Source organism: Vulpes lagopus, chromosome 4, assembly GCF_018345385.1.
Source record: "Vulpes lagopus strain Blue_001 chromosome 4, ASM1834538v1, whole genome shotgun sequence".
Taxonomy (NCBI): domain Eukaryota; kingdom Metazoa; phylum Chordata; class Mammalia; order Carnivora; family Canidae; genus Vulpes; species Vulpes lagopus.
In genome coordinates, this window is record NC_054827.1 from 109249722 (window position 1) to 109271618 (window position 21897).

General features: G+C 41.3%; 1 protein-coding gene across 9 annotated transcripts in view; it reads left to right on the plus strand.

The window, feature by feature from the left end:
- The window catches only part of AKAP13 (A-kinase anchoring protein 13), a 325195-nt gene that overhangs the window by 84528 nt on the left and 218770 nt on the right, over positions 1-21897 (plus strand). For all 9 annotated transcript variants that reach the window (XM_041751826.1, XM_041751825.1, XM_041751827.1 and 6 more), the window contains one exon: positions 3329-3372. In XM_041751826.1, coding sequence (XP_041607760.1) covers positions 3340-3372 — 33 coding nt within the window. In that variant the 5' untranslated portion in view covers positions 3329-3339. The remainder of the gene's footprint in view (positions 1-3328; positions 3373-21897) is intronic.

Sequence of the window (21897 nt, forward strand, 5' to 3'; positions counted from 1 at the left end):
ATCATTAATGGACAGAGTGCGTTCCTTAACTTTCCTTTTGGGAAGGCTTGATGAAGAATCTGTAGACAAAGCAAAGACTTTCAGTTGGGGCTTAGAGAATAAATTTGTTTGTTTGTTTTGTATGTTTACTCTGACCCAAAGACTGCCTTCCTGCAATAGGCTCCTTTCAAAAAACACAGTTGTCAAGTAAAGTAAGCACACTTAAATGTGTAAAGTTGGGCACTATATGTAGCAAGTTTTCTGGTGGCTTAATGTCAAAACTGTTCTGAGTGCTGGAGCCAGTTTGGGGGTCTGGAACCCTCTCCACATGTTACTTCTGTCAAACATTTCTTAATCTCTTAGATTTTCATGGGGTAAATGTCACCTCAGAGAGGCCTTCCCTCAGTACCATGTTTAAAACATTTTGTTCCTCTTTTTCATTTTCCTCCATAGAACTTATCACTGAAAACCGTTTATTTTACTGTCATATTTAAGTGTGTTACTCTCTACGATAAAGCTCTGTGAAGGTTGGGAATTTTGTCTCTATTCCTTCTATTAACCTCAGTGCCTCAGTACCATGCCTGGTACATTGTACAGGCACAGCAATTAACAGCAATGGAGTAATCTGTCTCTGATGTTCTCTGAACTAGAGGTGAAATGAGCTATTTTGTGAATTGAGGTCATTCAGGAGATCCTGAAAAGCACATATTTGGGCATCAAATGGGGTTTGATTCTGGGCTCTCCTACTTCTTAAAGTTGGTAACAAGTAACTTAATCATTGAAAGACTTGATTTTTTTTTTCACCAGTGAGATGGGGAAAATGTCTTTTTACAGGGATTAAAGATAATGTTGAACATAAAGTTCTGTAAATATTAGGCCTGTCTTTTCTCTTGTGTGTCAGTGTTGAAGAAGCTGAAGCAATCTGAATTTACCAATCTGTTGCTTCTGGGGTCATTGCCTTGATGACTTCTGACAGCTTTATTCTTTCAACAGCCTCTGTTGCCAGCATAACAATGACCTGTCCCTTTGACCAGTGTGGGAGGACAGACACTTTGTCATTCCTCTTTAATCCTCATATCAGAACAACTTGTATGGGTTCTGGCTTTGATATATGTTTAGGCGAGTTCATAATACCAAACAGTTGAGATGCATCAGCCCTTCCTGAGAGCCATGTGAGTTCAACCAGCCCTTTTATCCAAACGCAGCGGCAGCTGCTCAAATAGGTTGATGTCTGTGGTCTTTGCAAACTAAGTTGTCATAAGTTTCTTGGCAGATGAAGAAACATCAGAGGGCCAATAAGTCACTAGTGCGTCTCCCTAGATTTCTCCACTTGTTATGGGTTACTGAAATGTTAATTCCTGTTTTAGTTTCCACGGATACTTCTTGAGGGGAACACTTCAGAAGTTAGTTAAGGCGAATTGGTTTATAAAGTTATAGGTTCTTTTTTTTTTTTTTTTAATTTTATTTATGATAGTCACAGAGAGAGAGAGAGAGGCAGAGACACAGGCAGAGGGAGAAGCAGGCTCCATGCACCGGGAGCCCGACGTGGGATTCGATCCCGGGTCTCCAGGATCACGCCCTGGGCCAAAGACAGGCGCCAAACTGCTGCGCCACCCAGGGATCCCTATAGGTTCTTTTAGTTCTTTGTCCCAGGCAAGTCTGGACATGATCTGGAAAGCTGATTAAAAGGCTAGTGAGCACAGTGAGCTTAATTTTAAATTAAATGGATATTTAATGCATTGAGAAAAGTACTCAAGCACTTTGTTTTTTCTTTTCCATCCGTGCTTTCTATTTGAATTTGATGGACTGGAGATCTCCCTTATTTTTCTACTAAATGAGTTATTGGTACATTTCTCAAGTTTGGTTTTCACTGTGGATTTTTGCAGGTGATTTTAGCACCTAAGGGTACAAAATCATTCCATGAAGACAAGAAGGAAAGTGCCAAGAAGCCAGGAGGTGTCTCAGTGCGGGGAGTAGGGCAGAGAATGAACAGGGGTGGATGTGGAGGTGGTCTGCCAATGTGGCCAAGCCCCCAGGCTGTTGGCAAAACATGCTGAAAAGCCTGTGGCCTGCAAGTGGTTGGGGGATGACTGGGTTTAGGAGCCCGATTATAGCTTTGGTTTTTGGTTTTTTTCCCCTAAGTGTGTGTTAACTGCTTTTTGGGTGAGCCTTGATCTTGGACATACACATACCACAGCCTGACCAAACTGGCAGATCTGGGAGGATTTCAGTATCGGGAGGATTCTGTTACTTAGATTACACATGGTTGCTGAGGCATTCATTGCTCTTTATTCTAAACATTTAGCCATTGATAAGCTGCTGTTAGTGCTATTTGGATTTCAATTTACTGTTAGGTTTTTGTAATCTGGTAGAACACAAAGAATGTGATTTTATCTATTTTTTGCATGTGCGAATGACATTTCTGTACTGTTGTTTATACTACTGGTTAGTTACTGTGTGCCTTAATTTAATCCATTTAACTTATTATGAGTAAGAAACTTTCTTAGATCAAATTATAGTCAAGTCCTTTGGGGTCTGCCTCTCTGACTCCTACGAGGACAAGATCAGCTTATACTCAAATTCAGGGTGTTTGGAAAAGGGCCTGCCATCCTGAAGTCCACAGTTCTGGACCATGGTATTTTAACTTGAAGCTCCGGTCAAATCTCCAAGTTAAACCTTGAGAGCATGCTGTTTTTGATATTCAGGAGGGTATTAGACAATCCTATGAGTCTTCTCTAAAGTTCTTCCTAAGATTTTTGAGAGCATTCATTTAGTGAAGGTAACAGTTGGGAACCGAGCTATTAATTTTGAGCGGGGGTGGGAGGGGGTAACAGCGTGTATATGGTGGAGGCCAGCCGTATCTTCCCTTCTTTGCAGGGTATCCTCCCTTCTCTGTGGGCAGACAGGAAGAGTGTGCTCTGGCCCACTGTACCCCTGTCCTCAACTCCCTGGTGAGGCTGGAGGAGGCCCTGGCCATGCAGCACTTTTTGAATTTGGGCAGTTATGTAAAAGTATAACTGAATGTACACTGGTTTTGCTTTGGTAAGCGCATTTAATACCCTGTTGGTTGTTGAAAATTCTCCTAGGACAGTGGAGCCTTTTGTGTTTATTTTTCAATCAGAAAGTCTTTCTCCCCAGTCGAAGGGATTGAAGTGAGGCTATAAGAAGTTTTGCAGTCCTTGACCTTCTAGCCTTCCCTAACCTCTAAGGAAAGCCAGGCATCCAACAACCTCAGACTTCTGATTGTGTTCATATGGCCATACGTGACATAGAGCATTTGCAGCTTTTATATTTTTTTGGTGATAGCTTTTAATTTCATTCTCACTTATTTCTTCCTTTTCTGTTTCAGTGTCCTGGGTCATGAAACTTAATCCACAGCAGGCTCCATTATATGTGAGTAAATCATGAGATTTCTTATTTCATACTCATCTCTGCCTTTTATTTGTTATGAGGAAACTCAGAAATGCTCTCATGTGCTTATCACAGGAATTTTTAACCATCTACATGAGTAGTGTACTTCAGAAATTGAATTTGATTTGGCAAATGCTAAATGACTCCTGCATGGCTGGCACTGAGCTGGGAACAACGAATAGCTGTAAGATGTGTGAGGTAAACTTTTCAGGTGGCAAGCGGCACATCAAACAGTTGCACGGTCCTGCAGAACGATGCCTATGCCAATGCCTATGCCATGGCTGCTTCTTTTCACTGTCAGCACATTTACAGAAACGTGCTGTGGAGATCTTCCTGCTGCCATTGGGAGTTACCCTGTGTTGCAACTAGGTGGCACTCTGTCATTGGTGAGAGTGCTGTTTACATTAGGGCTCGGGTGGAAGCTGATAAATCATCTCCCGAAAGTGAGGCAACTATCAGATGAAGTTGATAAGTCAATGAATCAAGGCTGGAAAAGGTAAAGTGTAGGTGATTCTTTTTTTTCTTTTTAATTACCAAGAGAGTGCATTAGCTGCATGAGGGTGGTGAAAAATGGTGAGGGGTCCCCTCAGGGGTGTGGATAGATAGAGCTGCCAGAGGCCAGTGGATATTGGATTGGTGTGGTCTGGAGAGAGTGAGGAAAATGTCATTGATGGGACAGTATGTTGGAGATGAAGAAGCATTTGGTTGGATGAAAAGTCCCCAGAATTTGTTCAAGACCTAAGAGAGATAGTCGAGGGGATGAGTGACTATGAGCATGGTATTTGATGCATGGTGGAAGGGTGGGCACTGGAAATGGCCCAGCTGCATTTGTGTTGAGGAGTAATGAGAGACAAGTCTATAAAGGGTATCAAAGGTCAGCTGTGAAGACAAAGATGTGAGAGCTCCTGAGGAACCTTCAGTGGGGTTATTTTAAATCTGTCAGTTTTATGCACTTTTTTATTTTAAGCCATACGATGTTACTAATAGTCCTATACCTGTCTAGCATACAACATTCATGCAATCACTTTTCTACACAGATGATTTTTATGTTAAATGTAACCTATAAAGAAAATATATGCATTCTTAGAAGGCATTTTATGCATTTCTTTCCAGACTACTTGGAGAGAATGTATTATGTTCAACAGTGGGTTTGCACATGAACTAAACACCTTGGACTTTTAAAAACAGCTCTTATTGAGATATAATTCACACACCATAAAACTCACACATTTAAAGTCTGCGATTCAGTGATTTTTAGTGTATTCACAGTTGTGTAATCATAACTGTCATCTAACTTGAGAAGATTTTCTCATCCCGAAAAGAAACTCCTTACCTATTAGTAATTACCATTCCCTGCCTTTCCCCAGCCCCTGGCAACCACTTACCCACTTTCTGTCTTTATGGAGTTACTTATTCTGCAAATTTCATGTAAATGGAATCATACAACACGTGGACTTTTGTGACTGGCTTCTTTTCCATAGTGGAACATCTTTAATTAAGGTACATGTTAAAGCAACTTTGTTCCTTTTTATTGATGGGTAATACTCTGTGGTATGGCTGTGCCACATTTTATTTCTCTGTTCATTAGTTGATGGCCATTTGGCCTATTTCCACTTTTTGGATATTACGAATAATGTCGCTATGAGCAGCAGTTTTTGATAGACTTTGTATTTTCATTTTTCTTGGGATTGGACTTAAGAGTACAATTGCCTGCTTACATGATGACTCTCTGTTTAACATTTTGAGGAATTGCCACGATTTCCTCAGTTGCTGCACTGTTTTATGTTCTCACCACCAATGTTGAGGGTCTGTGTCTCCAAATTCTTACCAACACTTGATGTTACCTGACTTCTGGATTGTTGCCATCCTGGTGGGTGTGAAATGATAACTCATTGTGGGTTTTTTTTTATTAAACATTTTATTTATACTTTGAGAGAGAGAGAGCAGAAGCGGGGTGAGGGGCAGAGGGAGAAGCAGACTCCCTGCGGAGCAGGGAGCCTGACATGGGACTTGATCTCAGGATCCTAGGATCCTGACCTGAAACAAAGGCAGATGCTTAACCAACTGAGCCACTCAGGCTCCCGCTTATTGTGGTTTTGTTTTGCATTTCTCTAGTGGCTAATGATTGTGAGCATCTTTTTAGATCCTTTTGCCCATTTATATATCTTTGAAGAAATGTCTATTTGGATTCCTTGCTTATTTTTAATTTTCTTTATTGTTGAATTTTAAGTGTTCTTTATATATTCTGGATTCAAGTCCCTTATCAGATAGATGGCTTGCAAAAACTTTTGCCCACCATAAGGATTATCATTTCATTTTGTTGATGGTACCCTTTGAAGCTCAAAAGTTTTTAATTTTGATGATGTCCAGATTACCTGTTACTTCTCTTACTACTTGTCCTTTTGGTATCATATCTACAAAAGACTGCCTAACTCAGGGTCACAAAAAAAATTAACCTCCTATGTTTCCTTTTAGGAATTTTATAGTTTAAGCCCTTACATTTAAGTGTATGGTTCTGGAATACATTTTTTTGTATGCTCTAAGGGAGGGTTCCATCTTCATTTTTTCATATGTCCTTGCACCATTTGTTGAGAAGACTTCTTTCTACATTGAATTTTCTTGGGCACGCTTGTTGAAAATTTATCATAAATATAAAGAATTACTTCTGGACTGTTAAGTCTCTTCCTTTCCAGTATGTCATCTTTAATTTCTTTAGCAATGATTTACAGTTTTCAGTGTATACAAACCTTGTACTTTATTTTAATTCTTCTTGATGCTATTGCAAATTACAGTTTTCTTAATTTCATTTTCAGATTGTTCCTCGTTAGTGTATAGAAGTACAGTTGATTTTTTTTAAAGATTCTATTTATTTATTCATAGAGATGCAGAGAGAGAGAGAGACAGAGAGAGAGAGGCAGAGACAAAGGCAGAGGGAGAAGCAGGCTCCATGCAGAGAGCCTGACGTGGGACTGGATCCAGGGTCTCCAGGATCACGCCCCGGGCTGCAGGCAGCGCTAAACCGCTGCACCACCGGGGCTGCCCACAGTTGATTTTTATATATTGATCTTACAACCTCAGCCTTGCTGAACTTGTTTTATTGGTTAAAAGTTATTTATTTATTTTTAAGATTTTATTTATTTGAGAAAGAGTGAGTGAGAGAGGAGGAGCCAGGGGAGGGGCAGACGGAGAGGGAGAAGCAGACTCTCTGGACTCCAGGATCAGGACCTGAGCTGAAGGCAGACACTTAACCAATTGAGCCACCCAGGTGCCCCGGTTAATAGTTTTTAATGGATCCCTTAGATTTTCCTGTATACAGATCATATCCTCCGAAAATACAGATAGCTTTCTTGCTTTCCTATCTAGAATGCCTTTTCTTTTTCTTTCCTGATTGCCTGAGTAGAACTTCCAGCATAGTGTTGAGTAAAACTGATGAGAGCAGATATCCTGGCCTTGTTTCTGATGTTAAAGGGAGAGTACTGGGTCTTTCACCATTAGGATTAGGTATGATGTTGTTAGCTATGAGTTTTTCATAGATGCATTTATCAGGTTGAAGAAGTTCCCCTCTGTTCCTAGTTTGGATATTTTTATCAAGAAAGAGCATTGGATTTTGTCAAAGTTTTTTTTTTCATCTGTGAGATGATCATATGGTTTTTTTTTCCTTTTATTTTTTTTTAAAGATTATTTATTTATTCATGAGAGAGACAGAGAGAGAGGGAGAGAGAGGCAGAGACACAGGCAGAGGGAGAAGCAGGCTCCATGCAGGGAGCCTGACACAGGACTCAATCCCGGGTCTCCAGGATCACGCCATGGGCGGAAGTCGACACTAAACCGGTGAGCCACCCAGGCTGCCCTTTTTCCTTTCTTTTCATTGGTATAGTTTATTAGGTTGATTGGTTTTGAATGTTAAACCAACCTTGCATTCTTGGAATAAATCCTATTTTGTCATATATAACCCTTATCATATGTTGCTGGATTTGGTTTGCTATATATAGTTTTATGTCTATACATAAAAGATAGAGTCTAGTTTTCTTCTGATGTCCTTGTCTGGCAGCATATGATTCCCAGATATGTCCATGACTTAATCTCCAGAACCTGTGACAATTTCTCTTACTTGGCAAAAGGGACTTCACAGTTTTGATTAAGGGTCCTGAGATGCGAGCTTCTCTTGAATTATCTAGGTAGCCCAGTCTAATCACAAGGGTTCTTAAAAGTGAGAGAGGAGAATCACGAGTCAGATTTGTAGATGCTACACTGCTATATTTGAGGAAGGAAGGGGCCATGAGCCAAGGAGTGCAGCCTCTGGAAACTGGAAAAAGCTAGGAAACAGTTTTTCCTTAGAGCCTCTCAGGGTACCCCTACAGACATCTTTATTTTAGCACAATGAAAGTTGTTTCAGACATTTGACCTCCAGAACTGTAAGATGAGAAATTAGTGTCAGTTTTAAGCCTCTGAGTTTGAGATGATTTGTTGTAACAGCAATAGGAAATGAATATAGTCGTAGTTTGGAAAAATTAATTGATGGCAGCATGAAGGATAATTTAGGGGAGAGTAGAGGCAGAGAGACCAGTTAGAAGTTTTCTGATTGTGCCATCATGGGATCTGAGAACTCCAGAGTTAATGAGGACCGTGGGCGTTATGTGCCTCTCTGTTGTGGAGTTCTGAAGTTCTGAAGATGATGTGATGAGGTGGTACAGCTAATCCATGACAAAATTACGATTTAAATCTGTATTTTTGGGCTTAGTCATAGAAACTGCTGTAAAGTGTGTTAAGCATAAAAAAGCTTCATTCTGTTAGGGAAGCAAGGCTCTTTAGAAATGAGTTCTAAGGAATATTCTTAATAAAGGAAGTTCTTCTAATTGGGCAGGCCAAACTGAAGAAAATTTTAACTTCAGATTTTAAGTATGCCTGTCTGCAAGAATACTTAGGGGTAATTTGTTATCAATTTTTTAAAAGGAGAGTGACAGTGTATCTTGTTTTCAGTGAATGGAGTCAGGTCATGGGCATTTCTGCTATTCTGGTAAAGAGAGGTAACTGTTACATCGTGTCTACTGGACAGGGGGTCACTTCTCTGCACCCAGAGGAAGAAGGAAGAAGCGAAAGGAGAGAAAGTATGTTCAAGTTTTTCTTTCAGTTTATATTTGGGATCTGCCAGGGGTTAAGTATCAGCAGAAGAGAGAAAACTCTTCCTAACTAAGAAAAAACACTGGATTCTGAGAACTTTTATCTGTAAGAAAGGAAAAACTAGCTGGATTACAAATATTTTACTTAGTCTTTGAATAAAGATGTATCCAGAAGAAGTTACAATAATTAAAAACGTAGGAAGGTTTCCAAACTGTGCAGGTGGCAGGCAGTACCATTGAATGTTTGCATGGGGCCATTTTAATGAATTCTTTTAATGACTTGTGCACAATGGTATTGGGGACAGTGGCCTGGAATTTGAGAGCCCAGGCACGTAATGTGGCTGTGCCTGGGTTTTCGTGTCTTGTCAGCCCTGTGTTCCCACTAGGGCCTCTGAGGCTCCATGGAGGCACTGATATCGCCAGATGAATTGTTGAGAATTGAAGGGTTACAGACTTAGACAAGTTGAGAAGTGTCTGTCTAGGTGACAAGGGCCTAGAGAGTTTAGTGGGAGTAGACATGGAGAGGCTGTGTCAAATGCAAGAAGTATTTTTGAAAAAGCAGCAAGACCAAACAATAGGGGGAGGAATGAAAGAAAAGTAGGACAGTTGATTGAGAATTTGAGTGCGAGTGACAGCTGATGCAATTGCCAGATATGGAAAAGAAGCGCTGAGCTTGTTCTCCAGGGATGTTGAAGGGTATCTTGTTGACTGCTGGAGGGATGGGCATGGAACTGGGAATTCATTCTTTCATTCAGGTGCCTGCTTTGCTCCAAGCTCTGTTCTGGATGCTGAGATTTTGCTATAAACGAAACACAAGGGGCTCTGCTCTCAAGGTATTTGTATTAATGTGAGGAGAAGGCAGACAACTCATAAGTGGGAAAACACATCAGGAGGAAAAACTTTACAAAAATGAATATAACATGATGTGATGGTGCCAGACTCAGGACTGTTTTAGGTTGCATGATCAGGGAAGGTGTGCCATTTAAGCTGAGATGTGGGGGCGCCTGGGGTTTCAGTGGTTAAGCATCTGACTCTTGGTTTTGGCTCAGGTCACAATCTCAGGATTGTGAGATCTAGCCCTGTGTAGGGCTCCACACTCAGTGAGGAGTCTACTGGAGATTCTCACTCTCCTTCTGCCCCTCCCCCTCTAAAATAAAATACAATAATATAAATCTTTAATCTGGGACCTGAATGACAAAAGGAGCCAGCCATGCAAAGATGTTGACATGGTGTTCTATTCTAGCTCAGGGGAATAGGTGTACAACAGGTGTACAGGATCTAAAGTGAAGAGACCTGGCTTGATAGATTTGAGGAACAGAAAAAACAGTGGCTGAGGCTCAGAACAATGTGAGTGTGGGCACCGTCTTTCCTTATGGAAGAGGTCAGTGACTGAGGGAGGAGGTGAGGGGAAAAGCCTGATGGAGGATTTCACGGACCATGGGCCACCTCCCTGGGTCTGTCTTTCTTCATGCCTGATTCCCAGCACAGCGCTCATCTCTGAGTCAGGTGCACTGAAGACTGTAGCAGCTCCCATGGCTTGGGGTCAAGTCAGACCTCTTAGGGATTGGGGATTTGTCCTAATGTAGAGATGTTGGCCCTGAGCAGACCCACTTCTTAGGCAGTTTAAACACAGTATTTTGGAAACAGAGTTTGGGCACGTTGTGGTTATCTTTTAAGATCCGTATTTTCAATGTAAATTGGATATTTTTTGGGTTGAAGAACATTTTCTTTAGCAGATTTGGCTCTCACTTTAGAGTGTAATAAAAAAAAGTGCTCATTTTTAATAATACTCTTTTATGACTGAATTGCTTCTTGGGAGAAAAACTTTTCCAAATTACTTGTTACTGTCAGTCCATTTATGAACTTAAAGGATGTGTGATATGATTTAAGAGTAGTCCTTTCACTTTGTGGTTTTCTGTGAATACTTCCCCTGCTGGTGTGACACTCATTTGCATACACCTATATAACTTTTCTGGATAATAGCTTCTTAAAAACGAGTCCCTATTAGTATAGTCCTTCTAGTTTACAAAAGCACTTTTGCGTGTGTTATGCCCTTTGATTGTCCCAGCAACCAGGTGAGGGTGAAGAAGCCACATTGTGACCCTCATCATACTAAGGGAACAGCTCAAGATGGCTCATCTAGTTAAATGCAAATGGTAGGGCTTTACCCAGAAATCGTGGTTCTCAGACCCATTTTCTTTCTTCTGTAGACCAAGCTGTCTCACACAGTTTTCCATAAAACACAAATATCACAGCAGTTAATATGCTAGAGACTTGTACAGGTAAAGCCCCCCCCCTCCCTTTTTGAATAAGTAACCCAACATTCATCTTCCATTTCTTGTGGTTTTAAATTTTTTTTAAAAAGATTTTATTTATTTATTCACCCCCCCCCCCCCCCCACACACACACACCCACACTCGTGCGCACGCAGAGACACAGGCAGAGGGAGAAGCAGGCTCCATGCAGGGAACCTGATGTGGCACTTGATCCCAGGACTCCAGGATCATGCCCTGGGCTGAAGGCAGGCGCTAAACCACTGAGCCACCCAGGGATCCCCTAAATATTTTAAATGTTTTATGTAAGTTCAGATTTATAGGGAGGTTAGAAGAATACCACTTCATTTCTACCCCTTTCTTACTAACAGCATTTAATCACATTTACCTATTACATATTTTTGAATTGTTTGAAAGTTGTAGACATTCTACCCTATTCTCTCCCTAACTATTTCAGCATATATTTCCTAAGAACTAGGACATTCTCTTTCATAACTACAGTGCAATTAGCAAAAACAGGAGTTACAACATTGATGTAATAATACCCTTATGTAACGTAAGTCCATATCCAAATTTCTCCAGTTATCCCAATAATGTCCTTTATAGCATCCTTCTCCTCGCCCCTCCCTTCCGCTCCCCTCCCAGTTTAGGATCTAATCCAGGATTACACATTGTATTTATTTATATCTCCTTAGTCTCTTAATCAGGAACAGCTCTTGTGCCTGTCTTTCATGATATTGACGTTTTGGAAGAGTATAGGTCAGTTGTTTTATGTAGCAGTTGGAGTTTATATGTTGTTTTTCTCCATATTTTAGCTGGAATACTACTTTTTAAAAGATGCCCTTCCTGGCATACCATGTTAGGAGGACACCTGACACATTCTTGTTGGATTATTGGAGATGTTAACTTTGATCCCTTGGTTGGAGTGGTGTTAAATTGGCTTAGTTTAATTTATCTGTTCTGAAGGAATTAGACATTTTTTAGAGACAGTGTAATTCTTCACTTCTCCCCTCTAATGCTGTTATTGGCTTGGAAGTACTTTCTGCATATTGGATTTTCCTAAAATGAGCACCCTTGTTTTCTGTAAGGTGTACCTTTGAATGTAGATGGAAGGGCTCATGTTAACAGAGAGCTCACTATAATTAATTGCTTGAGGTTTGAACAGAGCATTGTCTCTGCCCTTGTGGATATACACAGGGTTTTCAAATAAATGTAGTTCTCGTCTAAGCTGTTCCAAGCACATTTCACATGGAACATAGTAGGCACTCAGTGAACATTTGTTGAGCAAGTGAATGAAATTCAATATAGATAAAACTACTAAAATTTTAATAAAATCTGCTTCGTTTTGGTACAGCAACAGTCTTAAAGTTGCTCACTGTTTTCCAAGTTTTTCATTTTTAATTTACTTGTGAGGTCCCTGATTACTTAGTGATGCCGTTTTTGTGATTGAAGGTGTTGTAAACAAGGAAATAAATGTGCTTTATTGTACATATGTGACTTCCTTTACAATTGTGAGGAAATCTGTACAGCCATTGCTACAAAGCCTATGTAAATATAGAATGTCTGATAGAGTGTTATTCTATAGATGCATTCTTTGAGATTTACTTACTTAGTCATTTAGCACATTGAGAAGCCATACTAGAACTAGTGCCTATATCTCTTGAGTCCTGAATTATGATCTCTAATCCTTAGGGGACTTATGGTCTGAGCCACTTGTTTACAGCAGACTGCATACAGCAAACCATGTGACTGCTAATATATATATTTTTTACGAACATGGTACACGTACCCTTTAGCTCCAGAGCCCTTCTCACTGTCAAGATAAAAGCGTAGGCTTTTACCAGAAGGGGTAAGGGATGAGGGATGCTGTCCAATGATAAAAGAAAAAGTCAGGCACATGAAGCAAAGGTAGATATTTATAAAACAAACAAAATAGGCCCTACTACCACCCCCACACTAAGCACTATGGGACCTAGCAACCAAGTCAACTGGATGTTAGCAGCAGTAAACATATCCTCCCTCAGACTAACAGCTGAAAAGGAAGCAGGATTTTTAAATTTCCGAGGGAGGAGGAGGAAAGGGCTTTGGATGCCTCTTATCTCAGGCCCCAGGCTTGTTCTGGAAGAGATCTGATGAGGCCAGGCCTTAAGTTCTACAGGGTACAAGGAGACAGTGGGTGTCAAATGTCAAGAATAAGGAGACCTGGATGAATCCATACTTTCGGTGCCAGGGAAAGTTGCTTCCTTTCTCTCTTAGCACCTTACTTTTGTGGTGATGAACCAACCCCAGCAAGTGTCCCATATAGTCAGCTCTATGAGAAGGAGTGAACTTTGTGTCAGGGTGGGGAAACATTTGATGAGTTCTAGGAATCATTGTATTTTAGGGGTGATTGAACCCAGTCATCTGGAAGAGTGAAGAAACTGAGCTACAGAGATTGAGGAGTTTGCCTAAAGTTTCACGGGGGTTGCAACAGATGTGATCAGGTAGCAGAAATTATAAATAATTGAGTCTAGCCTGTGTGCTCCAGGCAGGTCAGGTCACTAGTTGGTTTGAACTTAAGATTCAGAGTAGCTGCATAGAGAAGTCAAAGTACAAGACTTGGTGTAAGTGGGCTTAGTAAGAGGAAAAAAATAAAGGTACCAATGGGAAGCCTGGAAGGAAGAGAGGAGTATTTGAAAGGATAGCATTGTGGTCCTCTTTTGGGGTGAACCCATAAGGGTTAGAATGCCTTTATGTACTGTTAGACACACTGGAGAAGAGTTTAATAGTTACTACTTGAAATCTCCCTTAAGTGGACGAAATTAGTCAAAATAAAATGTGTATTATACCTTTTGATAGAGGGGAGTCAGTAATAACTATCCCAATGAGTTACTTGATTGGGTATGTTGTATTTAGAGCTTCCTCTTCCAAGAGGAGGATGGGTGACTTCTTAGCCCCAGACCAGTGAGAGGAAAGCCAAGGCCCTGGAACAGGAAGGCATTTGTCTCCTAAAGTACATCTCCTGCAGCTCTTTGGTACTTGTTTTTATTAGAATACTTTTCTTGACCAGTTTCAAAAGTGTTCCAGTGGGCACAGGAATGATGGGCACATCATTAACACTTCATGGTTAATGATGCTCCAGAATGGATGGCTGTGGCCAACAGAAACCGAGAAGCTTTATATGGGTGATAATTTGCTGACTGAAATGACCATAAGAACACAAAAAAGGGGACAACTTGGGGTACATTTATCAGATCCTTTAACTATAAATTCATTTTTCTGTGGTCTTGAACATACCTCTCTAGGTCTCCCTTAGGAAAGCCAAAAGGCATTTTCCCTCTATAAATGAAATACTTTTTAAAACCAGAGAGGTACTCAGATGTGTGATGTAAATTGTGTTCCAAGGCATGCTCTGAGACTAGATGTGGGCTGATTACCACTACCTGCCATATGTTTGGGATAAAATCCACATTTATTAGATTTTCGAGGGGAAGAGCCATTCCAATTACAAAATGAATTTCCAGAACCCCAACAGATCTGGCTTATTATGTCCTCCTTGCTTTCTCCTTTTTCTTGAATACTCATTGGTTTTGCATATTACTGCTTCTGGGAGGAGGCAGAAGCATTCTGAGGATAGAGGAGCATTGTTGGAATATCTTTGCACTGAATGCGTCTTTTTACTGAAAACGTACCAAACAAAACAATATGTAATGATTAGAATTATTTCTGTTAGGACAGGGGCCATTTCTTATAATGATGTTGTTTGTCACAAGACACATGTTAAGGTTTGGGTAATATTTCTGCTGTAGAGCCAGGGTAGTGAGGATCAAAGGAGTGACTAACTTGTCTAAGGATGCACAGCTGTGGTGGATGAAGAGTTCAAATCCTGCAAATGACTCCAAAGCCCATTTAACTAGGGGAGATCAAAAGAGCATTTCATTTGACTCATATTTAGATCTTGAGAAAATCTTATCGAGTGATTTTCTGCCACCACATTGGATTCTTTTTGACCCTGGACTTCAGTTTCCAGCTTTTGTGAAGACTTAGACTCTGTGCCATGGATTAGTGTTCTCTCTGTGTGCTGATGAGAACAGCTCTCAGAGCCCAAACAGTTCCAGAAGGTGGGGTTGCACAGCAAGGGGATGTGCTCAGAACGAAGAGGTTTTAGAATTTTTATCAATTATAGCAATTTATTCTTGAATAAGTGTAGTTTGCATAAATAATCACAATTTTGAAGGGCCACAGAATTTAGGTTGCTTCAGCTCAGCATTCTCAGGTGGCTCCTTGTAGGAGAAGAGGGCCTATGTGGTAATGGCCACATTTTATCAGTTCTTCCTGGGAAGTGTGTTTCCAGAGCAGGAGTTGAAATAACCTGGCTTTGCCCTCTACTTGGCTGTTAGGTTCCATTTTGCTCCTACAAAGAGAGTTTTATCAGCTTTCTGATCTCTTAAATGAATTACCTGCTTTTGCCTTAACAATACATATCTGATGGGTCTACTCCAACATTTTCTAGACTGATGGCCTTTTCCAGCCAGATCTGAGGTCTGTAATTATATAACAGCACTTTGTCACCAGTGCCAGAAGAAATAAGGAAATCAAGTGTTCCTCAGTCTAGCTTCTGATGGTTTTATAGAGTAAGAACTTTAGTTTCCTTCTGTTGGGCTTTTTCATCAGTCTCCAGAAACTTGATTAGAAGTCACTAGGTCCTGCATTTGTGAGTAGCATTTTTAAATTTTCCTTTGGCAGTTGCAGAGTGGATGCAGATATATACATAGGGCAGGGCTTTTCAGGGCCTGTCTGCAGGATGACTTTAAAATCACTTGGTGTTTCCCAAGCATCTGAATGTTTGCTGGGTAGAGAGGGGCAGGGTTTGGAGTAGAAATTTCCATGTGGTTCTAGGGAAGAAAGGTATTGTGTCCAAAGAAGACCAAAATGTAAGGCTCTGTACTTTTAATTCATTCAAAAAGTATTTGTGAATCACCTGTTAAGGAAATAGAGGGTCTAGTCTCAGAGGGATAGGTTCTTTCCCAGGGGCTCCAGTGCATGAGTATGACCACATAAGCGCTACCTATCCAGGTGTTAGATGAGTTCTGTAGGCATGAGGGTTCATAGCAGAAAGAGTGAGATATTAGCAGAAATAGTTGAGAAGCCTCTAGGGAAGATGGGGGCTCTCTGAGCCTGGGTAGGCATGCTGTGGAGAGAGGGAAGAACAGAGAGAAGGAAATAGTGTTTTTTTTTTCTTTTTTAAAGATTTCACTTATTTATTTGAGAGAGAGCAAGAGAGCACAAGCAGGAGAAGTGGCAGAGAGAAAAGGGAGAAGCTGGCTCCTTGCTGAGCAAGGAGCCCAGTGTGAGACTTGAAACCAGGACCCTGGGATCATGATCTGAGCTGAAGGCAGATGCTTAACTGACTGAGCCACCCAGGCAACCTGGGAAATACAATGTTTGATGGAAGGCATGGACATGGTGTTGTCGGATGGCGAGGCATCTGGCTTGACTGGGGAGGACAGTTCACATGGGAGGATACCTGGAGATGATTTTCTGTAGAGCTGCTCTGTTCATTACAGTAGCCACCAGCCGCATGTAGCTATTTAAGTTAATATAAGTGAAATAAAATTAAAAATTCAGTTCCTCCACTGCAGAGTGCTCAGTTGTCACACATGGCTATCACTGCAGAAAATTCTGTTGGCCAGCCCTGGTATAGGGAATGTGGGATTTTACATAACAGGGTGGAGAGCAGCTGGAGATCGTCTGGCCAGGCACACAGCATGATGCCAGCAGGGCCCAAAGAACACAAGTCAAGAGAAAGGTTGGAGATGGGGGACAGGAAGATGGTGAGGTGCTGTCAAGTGGTAGGCCTATCGCTTTATCGTTGCAGCACACCAAATGGAATGTGAAGCTGGTTAAGCTGTTCTGAAGGAAGAACCTACAGGTTTGGTCTGATAGAATGACAGAAAGTCTCAGAGGAGCCACAGTTATGACCATTGAGGAGGTCAGTGTGAGAGGCCAAAAATGGCACAGCACCAGAGAGTGAGGCACATTCGGCAGGAGCTGCCTTGGAAGCCTGAGTGAGAACATATCTGTGCAACAACCAGAGGATGGGAGTGAGGATAAAACAAGGCGATGCAAACCCATGTCACAGGTGATGGATAGAAACTTTAAATAGAGGTAGTTTGTAAAGAGACCCATCCTGAGGCACCTGGATGGCTCAGTCGGTTAAGCATTGGACTTTTGATTTCAGCTCAGGTCATGATCTCAGGGTTGTGAGATCGAGCCCTGCGTCAGGCTCCACACTCAGCAGGGATTCTGCTTGAGATTCTCTCTCTTCCCCTCTCCCCCTCATCCCCTGTCCCACCTCAAATAAATAAATCAATCTAAGAAAATATTAAAGAGACCCATCTCTATTTTGATGAAAGCAAGTAAATGTTCTACTTTGTGTGGCTTCCTCTTGCATCTTTAGCATATAATACACTTGTGCTGACAGTGCTCTCCCTGGTGTGGGTAGAAATTGAAGGTGGAACTGTTTACTGAGGACCTTCCATTAAGGTGATCTACGTTATCTCCTCATCCTTGTGAGGCCCATATGATGGATGAAAGAACTAGCTAGGAAGAAGTGAAGCAGGGATTCAAACTCAAAATCTTACTCCTCCTCCTCTTTCCTGCCAGTGCAATGGCCTTGGTCTTGGAAACCTAAGGGAGAAGGTCTGGCCCCCAGGGTGGGGCTCCCCCTTCCTCCCCCAGCCCTGCCATCAGCACTGGCCTTCTGCGAGATTCGATACTTGAACGCCCCCCTGCCCTGTGCCTTGGACCCGGGCAAAGCTAAGAGAAGGAAGCAGCACAACTCACAGTTTGAGCTGGGGGGTGGTCTCGGCAAGGCTCCTGTCCTCACCCCTCCCCGACCTTTCAAGAGAGGCGTGCAGCCTCTTGGGTGACTTAGAAACTCCTGGACGAATTCCATTCTAACTTATTTTGACGTGTATACAAACCAACTGTTTAGAAATTCCACTTGTGCAAAGCCCTACTGTGTTTTTATGTTCCCGTTTAAAAGAGAAGTTTACTTAGCAATAATTATAAATAAATGAATATTCTTTAAAAAAAAACAAACAAAATCTTACTCCTTTATCTGTTACGTACAAGTAAGGATGGTTTCACTCTCAGTTCCTCAAATTGATACTCCTTCTCTTGGCCTCGTTTCTTGAAGCCTTGGTACTTCTCTCACCTTTTACATTTAGTGGATGTCTTTAGCACTGAATTCTACTTGTCATCTTTCTGTCAAATTTAAGACATGGAGCCTATCCAAATTGTTTACGGCAATAATTAGTATGTGGGGTGATGTAGACTGACTTCCAACTGGACTGTTCTAGAGCACTGGTTTTCAGAGTGTGGTCCCTAGCTAGTGGCATGAGCATCACTAGGGATTCGTTAGAAATGAAAATTTTCAGGTCCTGCCCCATACCTACCAGATCAGAATGTATGGGGATGCCCCCACACACACACACTGTTTTTTTTTAATAAGCCCTTCAGATTATGCTCATCCACCCGAAGAGTGTAAGCATGAACAAAATAAACAGGATAGTTTCAGATGCCCCTTTCTTATGAATTGAGGCTGTTTGGGTAGATTTAGGGCTTTCCACATGGCTGTTAACCCCTCACCAGCCGTTGACCATGCAGGTACATGGGAAATGACACATATTTCAAAAGGACGGATCTGTGGTAGATTCCTAAATAGATTATTGCTAGATTATTGACTCAGAAAAATACCAAGGTGTGTAACACTGAGCACAATCTGGTTACCTTTTAGCAGAGGCAGTAGTGATTTTCAGGTATGGAAATTAATGTTCCCCCTTGTTTTTGACATTTTTATATCCTTTGGATTTCTTGTGAGTACTTCCTTGTGTGGTTGTGAGTAATGAAAGCCAGATCTGCTTGGTGTAGCTAGTTAGCAAAGCAGGTCATCATGCTAATGGGAATTGGTAATGCCTGGGTCTTGGAATGAGGTGTAGACAGGCATCTTCCACACCTGATTTTTGGCAGCAAAAATAAAAACTATTTTGAAGTCAGCCTTTGGGAGTTTAAAACTCCCAGGCCATGCTGACTTGATGATGCTTCAGGTAAACCACTTCCCACTCTGTGCTAGCGTCCAGCTGTGCAAAAACAGTGTTCGTATCTCTTTCTCTCTGATGAAATGCAGTAATAAACCCCCTCCACCACCCTCAACACATACACACACACACACACACACACACACACACACACACACACAAGAGAGGATTCATCTTCTGTCACTTGTCTCTGTTGAGCCCTTCCTGAACCTTCCACTTCCTGTGAAATCTGTCACTCCTGCCTCCGTGCCCCAGCTACTCCATACAGACTTTTTAAAAAAACACCTCAAACACTTCATGAATGGGCTTTTGTTTACATGCCTTATCTCCTTTTCTGTGTGCATCTTGAGGGCAGAGATTCTATTTAAATTGGTCATTTTGTTTTGGTTTTTGTTTTGTTTTGCTTTCATTTTAACTTCTGCTTCTGTCACTTCTTCCTTGCACATTATAAGTTCACAGTGCATTTGGTACTGACTCTTGGTGAAAAATTGAATTGCAGCCCACATTGTTTGATCCTTCTGTGTTGTCTATAGGCTGTTTACTTGGAACTCTCTTGTGTTTACCTCTTTCCATACTAACCTCATTTTGTTGGCCTGAGAAACCTATGGATTAGAAGAAAGTGTTTTCTTATTTAACAGTTGGGGAACTGGGATAGCAAGGTTTATATTTTGAAGTTCTAGTCCATTCATTATAAGACTAAAGATTTTAATTGCTGTCTTTGGAATTTGCTGTGCCATCTGAGATGTGAGGCTATTAGATTTATTAAAGTCAGCCCACTGAAACTGTAATTGAGAAATCCATAAATAGCTCCACCAGATAGAACACTAGGAATATTATTTATAGCAGCAGGGATGTAGAAGTTACATTTTCCTGAAAGGTACACTAATTTTTTGATTGATTGCTGGACAGGTGATATGCATCTTAAGTGCCTTTTCTCATGAGTATATATTCCTCCTCCAGGGATTCTGTTTCCTTTTATGTGAGGATTGTAACTAAGGGTCTTTATCCTTGAGTACAGAGAACATCATCTGTACTACCAGGGTTTTTGTTTGTTTACTCCTTTCTAAACCTAGAAGGAGCCATTGGCCTTGTGCATCATTCTTGGAGTCCTCCATAGAGTCCTACATTTGGATTATCTGCTAACCCTGTGTGATATATGGAGCATCTAGCAGCTGGGGTGGAATTCTCAGCTGTCTCTCTTTGTTATGTCCAGAAAAGGAAATGTGAGTTTTATCTTACTACTAAGGCATTGCTACATTCCTTTTTTGGTCCATGGGAGCCAGTAATCTGATTGTAGGCTTATTTTCTACCATTCCTATCATCTTGAACTAGTTAGTTAGAGGCCAGGGGTGATCTTAACCTACCTGCATGACTATGAATTCCTTCTTGGTCACCTCCTGCATTCCTGAACACTCTACTTTTGAGTAAAGCTTATTAGGTTTTGGCAACACTGCCTAGTTCATCCTATCATGGGTGGTTCAGGGTCTCAGCCAGCATAATGTTAAGAAGCTACTACTATGGATATTTCTCTTGGTCAGTATCTTTCCTCCACAAGTCTCCCATTTTCCAGATCTCCATGAAATTGGTTGCCACGTCTGTGGGTGTGCTTGTATGTCATTCATATCTTACTAAGTCTTGGAATTAAAAGTGGGTCTTCTTGATTCTGAAACAAAGATGAGTGTTTTAAGAAATGGTGTAGTTGGGATCCCTGGGTGGCGCAGCGGTTTGGCGCCTGCCTTTGGCCCAGGGCGCGATCCTGGAGACCCGGGATTGAATCCCACGTCGGGCTCCCGGTGCATGGAGCCTGCTTCTCCCTCTGCCTGTGTCTCTACCTCTCTCTCTATCTCTCTGTGACTATCATAAATAAATAAAAATTAAAAAAATAAAGAAATGGTGTAGTTGAGATTGCAGTCCCAGTCTTCCTGTTGAGCTGGGATTGTGATGGTGAGTCCTTGGTCACAATGTGTGTGTGTGCAGTGGAGGGTGGCAGAAATGCATGTTTATGAAAATGGTAATCCTCAGATTACCATTCAGTCATTTATTGAATACCTTCTAGTACTTAGTCACTACACTATCTCCTGTGTTCATTTTCTCCTTCAGTCAAACATTGACAGCCTTGTTTTTTGTATTGTATTTTGTATTGTAAAGGTGGGGTAGTAGGGCCAGAGAACTCCAGTCACTTGCTGAGGTCATGTGGCTAGTAAGTGGTTGAGTCCATACCAGGCCACTCTTGTTTCAGAAGTTTGGGCTTCTGGTGTCGGTGTGTCAGTCTTAGAGCAGTGTCTGCTCTTACCATGCATGGTATGGGAAGCAGGCTGTTGCTGAAGACCTGTGAAGGGTGTTGATGGGTTATTGAAGATAGAATGAGACACAGAAAAGTGGAATTAGTAGGGAAGAAGAGGCACCATTTAGGGACAGACAGTAGACCTCCTGTGATAATTGCTCTGGTTGAGCACGGTACAGTGGGCCTACTGGTTCTCACATTTGTGCCACCATGGGAGTCACATACAGGGTTTATTCACACCCAGACTGCTGGGCCACAGCCCCAGAATTTCCGATTTACTATAGTTGGGGCAGGGCTGAAAATTTGCATTTACCGTACGTCTCTGGGTGATGTTTGCTGGTCCTGTGACAGCACTTTGAGAGTTCTTGTAGAGAAAAATGACTGAGTAAATAGGCATGGGTTTAAATTCATGCTCTAGTACTGAGGTGCTTTGGCAGCCTTAGACTCTTTATCTGTAAAATTCAGCAGCGAAATACCTGTATTAGGGTTTCATGAGGATTAAATATGATTTTTTAAATGACAATAATATCTAGCACTTTTAAAAATTTTATTTTATTTATTTTTAAAAAATTTTTAAATTCCAGTAAGCACACAGTGTTATATTAGTTTCAGGTGTATAGTATAGGGATTCATTAATTCTTTCCATACATCACCCAGTGCTCATCCTGAAAAGTGTGTATCTAGAACTTCTTGAATACTTATTAAAGTACCAGGTACTTTAAGATGTGCTTCACAATTATCATGTATTC